Source organism: Drosophila suzukii, chromosome 2R, assembly GCF_043229965.1.
Source record: "Drosophila suzukii chromosome 2R, CBGP_Dsuzu_IsoJpt1.0, whole genome shotgun sequence".
NCBI classification, from domain to species: Eukaryota; Metazoa; Arthropoda; class Insecta; order Diptera; family Drosophilidae; genus Drosophila; species Drosophila suzukii.
In genome coordinates, this window is record NC_092081.1 from 6304242 (window position 1) to 6321297 (window position 17056).

Below are 17056 nucleotides of genomic sequence, written 5' to 3' on the forward strand. Positions count from 1 at the left end.
TTCAGATACAGATACATAAAGAAATCTATAATATTTAGATAAATGTTGAAATGTCTATTTTAACTAAGAATCCGTATGACCAAAGAAGTAGTTTTGATCCTTAAATGGGACAATCCATTTTAAAACATTTCTTTCGGAAAAACAGAATGATATATGACATATAAAAATCTGCAACTGAAAGATACGAATCATTCGAATTGGAACTTTAAAACATTTTAAATTTTTCCCAGTACACATCCACAATCCAAGGCAGCAGCATCTTTCCCTTACTTTTTGCTGATGAAGTTGAACAATTTGAGATACGAGCTGTGGAGGAAGGTAAGCGAACAGAAAGAGACGGTCGATGGGGCCAGTGGAAAAAAAGGAAAGAGATGGGTTAGCCGGCGGACGGAATGGACTTCAAGGGACGGACTGTGGACAGCGGATTGGGGACTGAAAGACCGAAAGACCAAAGACTGTGGAACGTTCATTTGGTTGCCCATGGCCATGGCAGGCAAACCGTTTTCTGGCCCGGCTACCAGGCAAAGTTCCTGCGCTTCGCTCCATCGACTGCTTCCTCATCACTTGCCTTTCCCCCTCCCGAACAATCAAGATGCTAAAAATGAAAAACTTTTTGCGACACACACGCAAATTTTTCTTCAATTTTCCTTCTGTTACCGCCTAAATAGTTGATGAATTATGCGACAACTGGGCGAGAAAAGTTGTTTTAAATTTCATTTTCACACAGAGGAAAATAAATTATTTCGTTTTCAGATTTCTGGGATAAGGAAAATAGATAGATAGTTAGGTTATATAAATTATAGAGGGGAAGGAACTTAAGATAAAAAGGTCAAGGAATGACGATTATTATACGGTTTTAAACAGAACAATCACATTAAACCGCTTTGATTTCTAGTAATAAGAAATTAATAGTTCTTCTAAAAGAGATATATCTGTATATTGTTTTTATACTACATAAATGGTATAAATGGTATATACTACATAATGGTACTTAATAAAAATAAGAAACTCGATACGTTTCACAAAGAATCATTCATATATGACTATAAAACTTATTCAGAATATGAATTTTATAATCGGAACCTTGAATTTTAGGCATTTTTTCCCTGTGTGTGCGAAAGTTCAGTTTCAATTTATTTTAATTGCGCTGACAGTTTACGATCTCCCCCCGCTTCCATCTCCCTCGCACGACAGCAATCAAAAGGAATAAATGAGTGAGCGGATGAGAAGGCGGCTGAGGACAATATAAGTGGATGGTTTGGATGGTTTGGAAGGGAGGGTATGGCCATAATCCGACTTAACTCTTTCACCGATTCCCTGCCCTGCGGGCCTTTCTACCGCTCCTTGGCTCACAACAATTGTCGGAGATTTATGAACGCCTCTTGCGCTTTAAATTGAATTCAATATTTTGCAAGCGCACTGCAACGGCCACAACGGCAAATTGTAAACAACAAAGTTTTTTGTGTTCCGTTGACAGTTGCACTTTTTTTATGGCGATTGCACATTTCTTGGCTTTCTTTTTTCGCGCTGAAATGGAATTTTTTTCCTTTTACCTACACTATTTTCGCTCGCTTCGTTTTCAAGAGGTGTGAAAGGCGTTGAGTGGGTGTGCCGGCAATTGAGCTGTTTTCAGCTGTTTGTTGAGTTTTCTCGGTTACCCGACTTAAGTCAAAAGACAAAGTGCTTACCTGCAAAGAGAAGGAAAAGGTAAATTCGGAATTAGTGGAAAATTAAAGAGATGGTTTAGGGTTGCTTTAGTCACATTTGGGATACTGCTTTTAAGGAAGATAGTCTTAGATATTCTGTGAAAAAGAATCTGATTTGTATGGAAAATCATTAAAACTAGACTATAGTTCCTCTGAATCCCTAGTTTCCACAAGCCCCTTTTCTTGATTGATCCAATTTGCGAATAACTGGGTAATTTTCGCTACTCCCTGCCCTGTTATTACGAAAGGAGGTTGAGATACAGGCAGGTAAGGCAAAAAATCTCTTGAGTTAAAACCAAAGGGTGTCGGTTAAGTTGGCTGACAAGATAAATTTGCTCTTTTTGCACCTTCGCTTACTTCTACGTGAGCTAGCCTTTACCAAAGTTTTTATTCGTTTTATACTTTTAACCGTGTGGAAGTAGAAAAAATATATAGAGCAAAATAAAAAGCAACCTCAAAGGGGTACTTCAAGGACAAAAAACTAACTTAGCAGGTAGAGCAACATTAAAAATTACTTGTGCAATGATTTAAGCTATTTTTGTGCCACAGCTACCTTGCAACAAGCAACATCAGCCACACAGCAACACTAAAAATAGTCACAGTACCAACGGCAACACTAACAACTTCGATGCCAATAGCAGCAACATGAGAAACAGCATTTACAATAGCAGCAACAGCAGCAGCAACAACAACAGATGCAACATAAACAACTGCAACACTGGCAACACCATAAGAAAACAGAGCAACAACAGCGGGGAAAAAAGGCAGCAGCAACAACAAGCACACAAGCAACACCGTAAGCAACCAGAGCAACATCAGCTGCAACAGCAACAACAACAGAAAAAGCAACGCAAGCAACACCAAGAGCAACAACAACAGCAACACAAGATGCCCCCACGTTAAAAAATTCAAAATGTTTTCGTTTGAGTGAGCACAACAACAACAAAAGCAACAACAACTGCCGACACGGTGAGTTGGCCACGTTGTTTCTATAGTTGTTGTTGTTGCCATTTTCGCCGCCAGGGCGCTACATTTTGTTGTTGTAGTTGTTGCTTCTTTTTTCGTATTTCTTTTTTGTTCACATACAATTTGTTGTTGTTGTTGCCTCTTCTGCGCCAGTCAATTCAATTTGAAGCCATTTAGCATCAATTTGCAGTAATTTGACGTATAAATTATGTCAAATTGCCGAGCAGCTTGTCATTGGGTGTATTTCGTTGTTGCTGCTCTGTCTTGCTGTTGTTGTTGCTGTTCTCACTCCGTCAGTCGCTCGTTTTCGGTTCCTTTGTTGTTGCTTTTGCACCTTTTTTCCCTCCCGATTTTGTTGTTGTTATTGTGAGAGATTTTACCCGCCAGGTAAAAGAAAAAAAAAATTGGGAAAAAAAATGTAAGGCAAAGGAGACAAGAGGTGAGGAAAGGTGCGGAGCAGAGCGGCATCATCATCAAGTCCCAGTTGCCAGTTAAACAACCGCCAACCCTTCGTCCTTCCCTCTAAAAACCATTGTGTGACTCGGTTTCACCCCACCTCTTTTCATCTGCACTGGAAAATATATTATTATAACTTATAATTTATAAGAAGTGTTTAAATCACATATTTAGTTTACGAATACTTAGAAGATTTTGATATTTTAACATAGACAAGTCAATAATAATGTGTTCTAAAGGAAGCCATTCCATATCATCAGTTTCCAAGACTGATTTAACCTTTGAATTGTGAAAACCATTGAAGTGTTAGGTCCTCAAAAGGTAAAAACACTACCGAATTGCATTCCTTTTCGAAGTTCTGTCAAAAGTCAACTGAATTTCAACATCAAAGTAGTTTATATCTTTTAAATTTCAACATCGAAACAAGCCCCTTGGTTTCCCTCAGTATATAGCTTATTCTCCCCTCTTTCTCTGCGGCACGTTCGGCAGTGTGTGAATTTTATTTTCGCTTGTCGACACAAAAGAATTTCACTTAATACCCAAACGAACGCACACACATGGAGGAATAAGGGTCCGGAGCAGAGGTTGAGCAGTAAAAAGTGCCTCATAAAGCCGATATATAAACTAATGCCGGAACGCGGGGAAGCGAGGGAATCAAGAGGGCTGAAAAGCAAGAGGGGCAACAATTTTTACGCTTTTGTGAATGTTAACATTCAAAGATATCATCAAAAAATTCACTGGAAACGCTTGTACAATAAAAACAAAAAAGATAAAAAAAGGGGCAGCAAGAAGCTGACGATGCAGAAGCATCGAAGATCGGTTTCCCCTCTTGTTAAGGGGAACAAAAAGCAGGGGATTTTGTCGCCTCTTCTTTTGTGGATGAGTTGCTGTTGCCGTTCACGCGTCGTAAACTCGGTAGCAGTAGCAACACCAACAGATACAACGCCACAAAGACAATGCACAGGGGGAAAACTTCCGCAAATATCAGGAGTACACTGAAAAACAGAGGCACAATGGGAATAGCACTTATGATACTCAAGACTATTATAGCTCAATTTCTTGAAACTGTTTTAAAGATATTGTTTTGAACTCTGTATTTTTAAAGCAAACAACAGAACTATTATTAGTCAATACAATTTAGTTATTATTTAGCTATGAACTTCGAAATTCAAAAATAATATTTTTTACTTAGCATAATAGCATTCTTTCCTCATGTAAAAGAAGGCATACCGAACCGGGGAATGGGGAACCTGTCATCAACAGGGACATGAGATATGCACGTTTCTCTTTCTCCAACAATTCACTTCCCCCCTGGCTTTTCCTCCGTGCTGCAAGCCATTTGAAGAATTTCCATTTGCATTTTAATTAAGTGAATGGACAAATGACCCAAGGGGCCGAAAGCTAAGCGGGGGTGGTCAATGGTCTGGCAGAAAACTTTATTATCTGTACAAGCAATTATGCATATCATAAAACACTTTAAACATTAATGAGTGTTGGCAGAGGCAGAGATGCAGATGGATCGAAAGAGAAAGGGAAAAAGGCGAGTCATCATCTGGTTGCTGTAGTACTTGGACTCTTCAGGCCAGAGACTCGTTTAAATTTCATTCATCCTCCACTTGGCCAGCTCAGCTTCTCAAGGGGCCGATGAACATCTTGGGTTAAAGGAGGCAAAATATTTAGAGGTGTACAAAGTAATAAAACAAAATGGAATTACCATCTCGAAGGTTTTAATGGATGTGTTATTATTAATCGTTAACAGAATAATAAAGTTAGGTTTCTGTCCCTCAGTAAACTTTTTGGCCTAACCTATTGTGTCTATACAAACACGATAGATCTAATATTTACCTCAAGTCTCCGTTTGCCCAAATTTATATTTAATCTACTAGTTTTTTTTGTTTCCATGCCTATTTCAAAATATTGTTATTTGCTTTTGATGGTAATTTTTCAAGAAGATAAATAAAGTAGACAAGCAAATGTGTTTTGCTAGCTCCTAAAATAGTTAACAATGCCGGGAGACAAGACAATCAAAATATTGATTTAAAACTGTTTACAGAATTAATATACGGCTATTTATCAAGTATGTTTTCTTATTTGCTCTCACTTTTTCTGTTGATTGAATCAAACAAGCATAAATCACTGGCCTGGCCCCACTGATTTGCATGTCTATCGTTTATCGTCTGCACTTCCATCTCTAAGTGGACAGGCAACAACAAAACGCGGGCAGAAAGAGACGCCCCCAAACAGATTCGGTTAGTTGGTTTATGGGCAAAGTCAGCGTGTTGCCACTTTATTGCCTGCTTTACATTTCTGTTAGTTTTTGGTCCGCACCCAGGGGCAAAAAACAGACTCGGCAAACAAGAAGTGTGTGTGTGTGTGTGCGGAGTCGTGTTATGCTTTGCGGCCAAATTAAAATTCGACTTAATCGTTTAAACATTTAAAAGGCAAACTAAAAGCCAGCAGGCGTCGCAAAGTTTCCCGTTCCCCACAGCTCCTCCTTCAGCTCCACCGAACCCCTTCCTAGCAACCTCCTTCTCCATCACCTTCTCCACCTCCTTCCTTTTCCCATTCCCATTCCCAGCCCATCCCCTTCCTTTTGCTCTTCCTTTTGGCCTTTTTTTGCATGCGCAGCTCAACATGCGCCAAAAGTTGTAGCAGCCTGTTGCTGTCTCGCTCGCACAGCCAGGCTTTAATGAACGAGCGCCATACAACAAACATGGCTGCCGCTGCTCGCTCTCTCTCACTCACTCCATCTCTCCCGCTCACTCTCCCGAAAACGTCATTCCATGAGCAAGAGAGATGGCCTGAATGGAGATTTTTACGGGATAAATACACCCAGTGAAAGAGAGAGGGGAAATGCTCTTTTTGTACAATTCGAAAATGTTAATTAAAATTTAAATGCCTTCTGGGGGAAGCGGTGGCAAATTAAGTTTTGATTGATTCATCACACAGGACCTGCGCTGAGCCGGCAAAATTTAAATAAGGTATATAAAGTTGCCTTGACAATCGCCACCCAGTTTCAATTACCAACGAAATATCTTAACTACCGCCTGGGGTAATAAACCCAAATGGTCCGGAAAATAAATGTGTATATTAAAGCACGAAATAAATATATGTGCGAACATTAGCTGCAGCAGCTAAAATATAAATCGGATTTATGGGCCATTATATTTAAGGGGGTGCCAAAAAAATAATAATATGTAAGCAAAAAAGTTAGGGGCCCCAAGAAAAATGATTAAAACGTAAGCAGCTTGTCTACTAATTTCAATTTAATGGCTCCCCCTTATAGCATTTAGGTTTGTATTCTATTTGTAAAGCATTTGTGTTCTGTTGAGTTTTTCAATTTGATCTTTGGGAAAGGTTAATTTGTATTTTTATTGGCTTTGCAATAAATCCTATTTATGAGCCACATCAGTTGGCCTCTTTCGAAACAATGGAAGTGTTTAAACAATAGGTTAATCACTGCATTGTAAGCAGCTTGTAGTTCTAATAATTTCTATTTAATGATATTTTTTAATGAGCTTTGTTTTATGATGTGTTTAAAGCGATACATTAAGAAGATAATTCCATGCACAGCTGTTTTAGCCACGAGTTATCGGTAGGTGGTGTATTTAATATTTTCAACTTGATTTATTGTCTTTGCATATAATTTTAATAGCATGGGCGTAGCTCTTTATATGGTTCCGTTTCGATTTAGTCATTATCCGAGCACAATTTAGTAATGCTAATTTAGTTGTTTTGGCCAAGATTGCTCCTAATGCCGCGCTGACATGCAATAAAAAATTTTGTATTCCATTGTTTCTGCTTTTTTTCTCGTTTCCTACGGTTGATTATTTTGGAAAGGTTTCCACCTCTGACAAAAGAGGGCAATGAAAAGAATTCCAATTGAGTGGGGAGCTCGAGAGACCCCGGCAAAATGCGAAAAACTCGGAGGCAGTGTTGTTGATAGCAATCAACATCAATTAAAGCAGCTGTCTGTCTTGTTGTTGGCCGTGTAATTATATTTGCTGCTGCGCGTTTTTGGCTTCATCATCAGTATCATCATCATCGTGGTCATTACTGTTACCCAGGCATTGTGCACCGCCAGCAACATGTTGCTGCTGCTGGTGCTGCTGCTGCGCCTCCAAGTAGCAACTGTCCGTCTGTCCGGCTGTCAGTTCTGATGGCAACTGTTGATAATTATAATCCGCTTGTGGTTAAAATGGTGTTGCCTACCTTACTGGCGATAAGCGCGCATGAATAATTATGTTGCCGCTGTCTCCGAGTTGTTGCTGCTGCTAATGTTGCTGTTGCTGCTGCTGCTGCTGCTGCAATGTCGCCTGCGCGACAACTCATGAATAATTAATGCACTGCCGCGACTCCCGGCGACTGGCTGAAATGTTGCTGCCGTAGCAGCAGCAGCAGCAGCACCAGCAGCAACTTGTCTTGGTATCTTTTCAATTACAGCAGGAAATCGTGAATTACGCCGGACCAGAGTTAGAGTTGGCCATAAAAGAGCAAATGCTGTTCTCATTGTTGATTAAACCTGACAGTCGTTATTGTATCTGAGCAAATATTTATTAAATACACGGCAAATCTCCTCAGAGGGTGCCGACAACAATTAACACTTGAATGGCAGCGGCGGCAGTAGCGCAACTATTATCAACTCAATTTGAATAAATTCGCTCGTGACACAAAAGTAAAGAAGGGGAAAACGCTGAAATTCCCACCTTAAATTAAATAAGCAATGAGTTTGTCTCGGAAAAAAAAAAGAAAAAAGGTTCGGGGCGGTCGCACAATTGGCACTTGAAAGGCATCAAGAACAATGGCAATAACTGCAGCAGCAACATCAGCAGGGGAGACAGCGGCAAACGAGCTAAACAAGTATTGCTGCTGTGCCGAGAAGCAGCAGCAGCAGCAGCAGCAACAGCAACGACGGCAGCAACATCAGCAGATAAAAGGCAGACAAAAGGCACGAGATGTGAGAGACGTCTAGGGTTGCTGTTGCTGTTGCGCCGCTGCCCCTGCTGCATGGGAATTGAATTCCATTCAAAAGACGGCAGCAGGCTGTTTGTCATACTTGCAACAGCAACAGCAAAAGCAACACGGCAGCAACATTGCCAAGAAGCAGAACCCAGTGAAATGGCTTACATGCATTTCTCTGCCTCTCTTCCAGCAGGCGTGTTGAGGTGTGTTGAGATAGCATCTTGCATAAAATTACTGCCAGTGGTAGGAGCAACATCAGCATCTCCACCACCAGCAGCAGCAGCAGCAGCAGCAACAGCAGCAGGAGCAACAGCAGCAGCCACCAGCGACGTGGTTGCCTGATGCTATGCCACTGATAGCCTCGAAATTGTTGGCAGTTGCAATTTGCTGTTTGGAATTTTAAGCGAGCCAACAATGAAGTTCAAACCGAAGCGAGGGAAACGAAATAAAAAAGCGAACTAAAAGATAAAAACCCAGAGAACCCAAAGGAAGAAAGCCAGAGGAGCCCGACAGCAACATCATTCTCATGCTCATCAGCAGCAAAAGCAGCAGCAGCAGCAGCAAAAAGTTTAACCCGTCTCTGTTTTCGATTTTTGATTGCCTTTAAAAAGATTCGATTTTCGGAACAAAGGAAGTCTAGATTGTATTGGGTTTACTCATAGTTTTCGGGGCGGAACATGTCATGTTTGCATAATGCTGATAACTTTTTGGAAAGTCATTAAAAGAAGCCTTAGCTCTTATTCGCAGACATCTTCTGAAGCTTGATACTCAACTTTCCTTTTAAAAAAAATACTCAAGCTTTAGACAACATTATGTTTATTAACAGCTTGAGTAAAGGCAAAGGAGTTTTAGTCAAACTATACAAATTTTAGGTTATATAAGATACTTCCAGCTGTCAATTTAAAGGGTAATTTAATATTATATGTTTAACAACTTTAAGTTGAATTTGCTCTCAAAACAAAAAAAGGAATACTCTTGATAATTTAAATTTAAGCTGGGCTGAATATGGGTTAAGTTCTGGCCTCTGAATTCGAAGTTGGAGACTGCGCTAAATATAAGATACTCTCAGGTCATAATTTAAGTGGTAATTTAATATCATATGTTTAACAACTTCAAGTTGAATTTGCTCTCAAAACAAGAACAGAAACAGTCTTGATAATTTAAATTTAAGCTGGGCTGAATATGGGTTAAGTTCTGGCCTCTGAATTCGAAGTTGGAGACTGCGCTAAATTCGAGACCTGCGATTGCAATAAAAGTCAGCAGGCAGGCACTGATGTGGTGCTGCTGCCCACCTCTCCACATCCACATCCACATCCCCATCCAAGTCCACATCCCCGTCCACATCCACATCCCCATCCAAGTCCACATCCAGCTCCTGCTCGAGAGCTCCTGCCGGCTCCTTCCCCATTTGAATTTCATTTCAGTGGGGCCTTTCGTTTTTATTTATTTTTTATTTTTCAGCTCGCTTCCATTCAATTTCTGGCGTTGCCTTGCCGCCATCTGAGCTTTGCATAAGCCCGTAGTTCATTTGAGAGAAAGAAAACAAAACAAAGCCAAATAAAACCAAACAAACCAGAGGCGAGGAAAAAAAATCGAAATAAGATATAGTCGGGCAGCGGCAGGCAGCAGCAGCCAGCACGATTTATGTTAATCAGACAAGAAGGCAGGGGATTTCTGGCGGGGATTCGGGGAGTCAGCGCCAGCCAGTTGCATTCAATCATCTTTTATCTGGCTGGCATCGTCGGTGCTCGGTGGGGATTTCTGTTTTCTTTTCGGTATTATGTATCGCTTAGTTGCATTTGGCGCACTTTCGGATATTTCCCTCTTTCTCCCATCGCCAGCAAAGTCAAAGTTTGATTCGTGTTTTCGGACTTTGCCGCAGCAAGACTTCAATTTGATTCGCCGCCATCGATTTGATTTCAATTTGCCAAATGCCCTGGCTATTTATCTCAATGACTCACTCGTTGTCCCTTCTTTTTCCGATTTGTTCAGCCAAGGTGAAAGTCGCATTCAATGGGAATTTAAAAGCCAGTAAAAGGCTGAAGAAAATCCATTGCACATATTTAATTCAGTTCTATTCCTTCCTATGTACTTTACTTGATTTACTTATTTAAATTCCAGTTACCATAAAGACAATAATTAAACGTAATACAATTTCTATAAACTTACATACAAATATTGGTCACAATCAGAGTAATCAAATACCAACCTGCAATGAGAACAATAATAATATCCAATTAGTTACAATTGTCAATTAACAAGTAGGTACATATTATATATTTATTTCAGCAGAAAACAAATCAATGGTTTCCATTTAATTTTCAATTAAAAGCCATCAAAATGACGCACACACAATGAACCAAAAATCCAAATGGGAAAATCAAAAATGTATAGAGTGAGCTACGGTTGGTAGCGAATAAATGGAAAGATGAAAAATATCTGACGGCTGGCAAAATTCTGCCTCAAATTCATTTAGCAAGTTGAATTTTAAGTGCCCCACAGCACTCCATGCACATTTATTTTTTGTTTAGTTTGGGATGCTTTGGTTTTCCCTTAAATAATTCACAAACATTTTCGGCCAAAATGCTCGCAAAAACCATATTTTTATTTTTTTCCTGTTGGTTTTCAGTTTATACCAGGAAAATACAGAAGGCAAGAGCGAATGCGAATAAACTGAAAAAGAGTCTATTAGGGTGTGTCAGCAATAAACATTGCTTTGTATTTCTGGTCTTGTATTAAAGTATTTTATTCACATTTTGTTATGACTTGTTATATTTAGTTCTGCCTGTTTACGTTGTAGTTAGCCTAATGAATTGGCATACAATGGTCTTATTTGTAATTCTGCTATTTATTGAAAGCTGGTCACGTTGTGTTTAAGAGCAGTGTGACCTTACTATCAAAAATACGGTCAAAATTAGGGTATATGTATAATTTTACACTTGTGGCCGTTTTAATCCCCTGGATCACCCTAACCAAGTGGATAACATGCGAATGACTCGCTGACTGAATGGCTGAAATGCTAAAATGGCTAAAAGCCAGTCCGACTGTCCGACTTGTTCTGCTGCTCCTCTTCTTTTTCCCCATGCAGCGCAACAAAAAAAAGTGAAAAATACAGAAGAGGAAGGAGATATATAGTAGTTGTGCCATTTTTGCGCTTTTCATGCACTTTTTGCGCCGGATGTGCAGCGCGGGGGAAAAAATGCCGAAAAAGAGAGCACATAGCAGAAGAAAATTGTAATTTCAACAAAGCAACGAAGAAAATGGCACAAAAAGAACGTTGGCCACTCCCACACGCCCACCTCACTATTTTACAAATTTTTTATATACACATATAGTTTTCTTTTTTCTTTTTTATTTTCTTATTTTTTTGTTTCCCCCCGTTGAACTAAAAACTTTTCGCCCAGCGCCATCGTTTGAGTGGGCGTTGTAAATGCGTTTTTGATGCTGTTTTTTCGGGTGGGCGGTTGGTAGTTGGTAGCATTTTGCATTTTATTTTTTGCCACTGGCACTTGGCAAGTTAAAGCATTAAGCTGATGCCAATTATGCATTGTTTGCCAGCTCCATTCCCCCAGTTTTGCGTTTACAGCTTTCAGGAGCGATTGTTGTTAACCCTCTTCGGTTGGCCTGCTATCGCTGTTGGGCAAAATTGAAACAACTTTTGCAATTACTTTCCGTAAACAAAACAAATGTGCTCGAGTCACGCAATCGCCTCTGTCTGTCCCCAAAACAATAATTACCCGAGCATTGTTCATGCATACATTCATATAATGGTAATGACAATAACGAGGTTGAGCGCTTTTACCGGGTCTGAGGGGTACGAGAGGGACGAGAGGTATGAGAGGTATGGTTAGAGTGGTGGCAGGGTAGCGACGGCGGGATGACAGGTGAAGGGGAAAAGTTGCTCGTCTTGAACAAGTTGTTAAATTGTTATTTTAGCGCTTTGTGTTCCCTTCCTCACTTTCTGGCCGGCGAGTGATTAACAGAACTCAGGTACGTACAGTGAACGCCCACAAATAAAGAACCCTAATTGAAGTGTTTTCCACCCTTCAATCATGGCGAGCGGTAAGCGTTGAACAAAAGGGAGTATGCAAATTGCAAATTCAAATTCAAACAGTTACCGCCAAAGTAATAGCACTGAACATGCAAGCTAATAATTGAAAAAATATGTATCCACTGATATAATTTAGATTGTAATATAAAATTTGATATGGTTTAATAAAAGTTCCATAAATCACTCACGTTTAGTAGGTATAGGTAATGATTTGGAACTGATTTTACAATGCTACTTAAAATACGTACTTCCATTGTGCACATGTGTACAGAAAATGCGTATATCGGATATATGCACCACTCACCCTAAAAGTAGCAATCCCTTCCCCTTTATCATTTGCATACCATATATCTAGAGTCTGAGTTTCAGACCATATTCAGACCGAGTGGTTGGTATGCAACAATTTTATTATTACGTTTATTTGACTTGCATATGTGCATACACAAGCAGTTTTCCACAGGACAAGCGGCAGGATTGCAATTTCCATTGTCGGTTGCTGTTGTGAATGGGTCGTAAATCCAAACAGAAACCGAGATACTCACGCATGCATTTTGCCTGCGGCAATTCTATTAAATTTCAAACACACTACGGTTGCCTCTGACCCCTTCTCCATTTAATTACGCCCTGCAATTGACATGGAATTGTTTCAACTGGCCGAAATTGGAGACAGCAAAACACCTTCATTGTTATATCTGTTATCTGGATTTGTACGATACTACTACCACTACCACAACTGCCTCGACCCCATTTCGTCCACAATTCACCCACTCGATAATTTAATTATGCATGCCATTTAACGTGTCAGGCTGTGTATTCCTGTGCGGGGCGGGTTTTGAGGGGTTTTGAGGGGTTTTCAGGGGGATGAAGTCAACTAATTTCAATTTTCCATAAAGCGAACATTGTTCCAGGCCAAACCGCACCCAATCTAATCAATTTTGCATATACTGCACAAATTATATTTGTGTTTTGTCCACTCCATTTTGCAATTCAAATATTATTCTCCATTCGAGTGGTGTGCGTGCTATGTGGTTTTCGCTCCTTCCTGCAGATTACAACTCCCAGTCACGTATCGTGAAGTATGAGAATTCCGAATCCAAATTGAGAATGCCTTTTTATGGAAAATTCTTGGCGCTATTTCCAGATCTACAGAAGTCAGTTGTTTGTGAGATGCCCTGATTCGGTTGGAATAGTTTTATTCAACTGGTTTTCACTCATCCCCATTGATAGAGGTTTGTCAAAAAAAGAAACAAGAATGTTGATTCAATGGTTCTCATGTTATGAAATCAACAATTTATTGAATTTTTATTCATTTTAAGCCTTTCAAATGGTTGGAAACACACATTTCTATGTTAAAAACCTCATCATAAAAATAAAATAAATTATTTTATTAATGTTTATATGGATTAAGAAATTTGCAGTTTTACGAAAGTACTATATTTATTAGTTGTATAAGCAAAAAAAAACTGCAGTCGTTTTTCATTAATTAACTACCTTTGCTACATTCACAATGAAATTTGTTGGCTAACAATTTTTTTTGCTGCCTCCACTCAATTTAAGCCCCAGAAATTTGTTCATCGGAATTAACGAAAAAATCACTTAGCTGTCAATGTTCCAATTAACATATTTCCCCGCTCGTTTATTTAGCCAGCATTTGCATTTCATTGTCGGCCGCCCACGCCTTAAACAGAAACAGAAACCGAAACAGAAACAAACAAATAAAATGCCTTCACACACTTTCGAGTTCAATGTCTCTTGCCCAAAAAGCGCGATAAATTAAAGCAAAGTCAGCGAGCAGAGGCTGTTGGGTGGAAAAAAAGGCGAAAAATAAAACGATTCTGTCATTTTTGAATGAAGTCTAAATTTAAGTTAATGTTCGCACAATTTACAATTTTTTTCCCCCTGACTTGTATGTAGATCACGTGGCGCAAGGCGGCTAGGAGTTTTAAATTAATTAGTGGCCCCCTCCCAATTGGAGGTGTAGTATTGCGAAACCAATAAATAATGTAAATTAATTAGAGTGGAATTTTATTTCGCACACACATAGATCAACAATGCTGTAGGACCAGCGAACTAGCCGGTCGACCACCACAATTTGCGCCCAGCGCCCGGTAATTTAATTGAAAATGGCAGCCCCCGGGCGGCCCAGACAAAGGCCGATAATACCCGTAGTACTGTATCTGTATCTGAAATCCGCCGGGCGGATCAAGTTGTTTTTGCTGCTGTTTGCGAATGGCACTTGGCACGTTCCGTGCCAGCGAAAAAAAAAAAAATTCTCATAATAATTAAACGAAAAACGCGTTGATTGCATGCAATTTGCATTTTACGACTGGCGACGACGTGGGCAAACATGGCAATGAATGGGCAGACACACGGGCCCAAGCTCTCCGTTTGGCGGGATATCAGGTATGTAAAAGGCATCTACAAATCCCGGGGCCAGAGGTGTGTGCGTGATTGCACACCATACGTGACTGGTTTGCCTGGCACTTTTGGTCTTTGGTTTTGACACTGCCAAACTATCTTAAAACGTTGCCCAATTGATCGCTGGCTATTGGGTTGGGTAATTAGGCTGAGATAGATGATTACAGTCGGTGGTATAACTCATGCCAACTGTGCCCAGTGTTGCAAAAGGTATTTTAATATCATCTAATAATATACATTTCCCTTATTTGTTATTCTTTTCCATTATTTGTATACTGAAACCTTTTTTTCTATATATTTATTTGAAAATATAACCTACCATTTGGTTTTTAGAATATAAATAAGAAAGAAACCAGTGTTGCAAAGGGTATTTCAATATCATATAACCATATTACACACCTCACAAAATTATTTCCTAATAACTTCATTCTTTTAGGATTATATTTTAGAAAATGTTACCATTCAGTTTTCTAACAATAGCGTAAAAGAAATCAGTGTTGTATAAGGTATTTCAATACCATTTATCAATACTATAAACGTCCATTATTTATTTACTGAAAATTTCTTTCTTTAAGGAATACATTTTTAAGGCTTTTACTATTTTGGTTTCAAAAAGTAGGATCAAAGAGAAATTTTTTTTTAAATTTAGTTCGTTTAAAGGTCAATGTAGGTTTAAAAAGTGTGGAGATATATAAATAAAAATTATACTTTTCTTTGAAATGTAAAAAAAAAGATTTACAATGTTTTAATTGAATACTTTTTTATTAGTTATTTTCATATTGTTCGTGAGTCACGCGACCACCGCCAGGTGGTTTTTCCCATCTTGGTGGGGTGCTTGTTAGGGCAGGTCCGAAATCCCCATGCCAGCAACCGGCTGTAATTGAAACTCAATAAGCCAGACCCTATTATTATCGGGTTGGAGACTCCACACCTCGGTCCAGTGATAGACAACCCCCTTTTCTCAATTAACCCCCTACAGCCCCCGGCATTAGATTGACAAATGATTCTGTTCGATCAGGCTAATGAGAAATGGCACAGTGTTCGTTATTGAGAAATCAAAAATACGGCAAAGCAAATATGAATATTTCTGGGAATATTCCACTACTTTTCATTCGAAATTTCAATGCTATAATTCATTTATTATTGAAATCCGGTGAGCAAAAATAAACTGCGCCTGCTTCCGTTTCTGATTCTGATTTTGTTTTGCCTCACAATTTATTCCGTTCTTGTCGTTGTTTTGTTTATAATAAATAAATAATCGAATGAAAATTCTCGCAATTTTCATTTGCTGTGCTGCAAAACGAGAATGAAAACAAATAGCAGCTGGTGGGCGAAGCTCTTTTCAGTCGTCACTTCCCGCAGAGATCAAACGCGTTTTTTTGGGGCGGAAAATATCCACACTCGACCTTAATAGTATAATCCTTCGGTATAATAATGTAAACGCTCCAAAGATTTACTGGCATTAATGTGCCATCAAGAGTCGAACATTCAAAGGGGAAAATTCTAAATGGATAAATATATCTGCGTATATAATTCGGGGTAAACCTGTCAAGGGGCGTTCAAGATTTGAGCACATCTCTTTGGGATCTCTGCCAATTTCCCACCGGGGAACGAGAGATTTATGTGCCAAGGAGGGGGGGGATACGAATTTTTGGCAAGTCTTCTCAAACGTCATGATGATGTGTAATTATCGTTTGTCGCCTGATAGAGTAAAAATTATTTCGCGACATTCTTGTACAATTATTGCAAGAGTTCATTCACGGCAGGGGCGTAATTTTATTTATCTGCTGTTAATTAATGTCAAGCATTTCAATAACCACAATTCACAAAGGAAAAGTGCACAATTGAAATTTATGAATGCCCCTGGGCGTCGTTTTTCCCTCTGTTTCTGTATTTTTTTTTGTTATTCCTTTTTTTTTGTACGCTGTTAATTTTCATGTGGCTGTTCGCGAGCTGTTTCATGCTTCACGGTGCATGAAATGCAACAGCAACCGAGGCAGCAACAACTACAATAAATTTGTTAAATGAAATGCCAGTTGTTGTAAATCATTAATGCAAATGCTGTTTGAACAATAGGCGCCAATGTAGGAAATTTCCCGGGTTTACTGTTTTCCCATTTGATGTTTTCTGTTTTCCTTTTTTATTTTAGTTTGCTTTATTCAAATGAACCTATAGCTGGAATGGTTGGTAAAACACCGCCGTGTGTGTATCACCTCAATTTGTGGGCGTAAGGCCACGCCCCCGTGGTCCTGCCTGCGGTTTCTGGCCATTGCGTGCCAAAGTTTCCACCTTATGGTCATACATACAGCTTAAAAAAATATTTATTCTTATAACATTTGAACTGTAGTTTATTTTTAAAAAAACTTATTTATTTAAAACATTTATTGGATGAATAAATATGTACAGCAAAGAGACAATTCGATTTCCATATAGGCAAGCTTACAAGTAAAATTAACTTTTTACAAGGCTAAAAACCACATTTTTTTCGGGATACATT

At 39.2% G+C, this 17056-nt stretch overlaps 3 protein-coding genes across 6 annotated transcripts in view; 2 read left to right on the forward strand and 1 right to left on the reverse strand.

Annotated features, from left to right (window-relative positions):
* Window positions 1-17056, reverse strand: part of sbb (scribbler) — an 87344-nt gene that overhangs the window by 28730 nt on the left and 41558 nt on the right. The window lies entirely within an intron of this gene.
* LOC139352471 (putative mediator of RNA polymerase II transcription subunit 15) lies at window positions 280-2609 on the forward strand. Its single transcript, XM_070994641.1, has 2 exons — window positions 280-318; window positions 2256-2609. The coding sequence occupies exons 1-2, from the start codon at window positions 280-282 to the stop codon at window positions 2607-2609; spliced, it is 393 nt and encodes a 130-aa protein (XP_070850742.1).
* On the forward strand, window positions 7930-8100 carry Tango8 (Transport and Golgi organization 8). Its single transcript, XM_065863646.2, has one exon. The coding sequence runs from the start codon at window positions 7930-7932 to the stop codon at window positions 8098-8100; it is 171 nt and encodes a 56-aa protein (XP_065719718.2).

Excerpts from the sequence above, each read along its gene's own strand:
- LOC139352471 (XM_070994641.1), top strand. The coding sequence starts at position 280 with ATGAAGTTGAACAATTTGAGATACGAGCTGTGGAGGAAG. Across the intron at positions 319-2,255 it reads GATACGAGCTGTGGAGGAAG|CTACCTTGCAACAAGCAACA; the intron begins GTAAGCGAACAG and ends TTTGTGCCACAG.
- Tango8 (XM_065863646.2), top strand. The coding sequence starts at position 7,930 with ATGGCAATAACTGCAGCAGCAACATCAGCAGGGGAGACAGCGGCAAAC.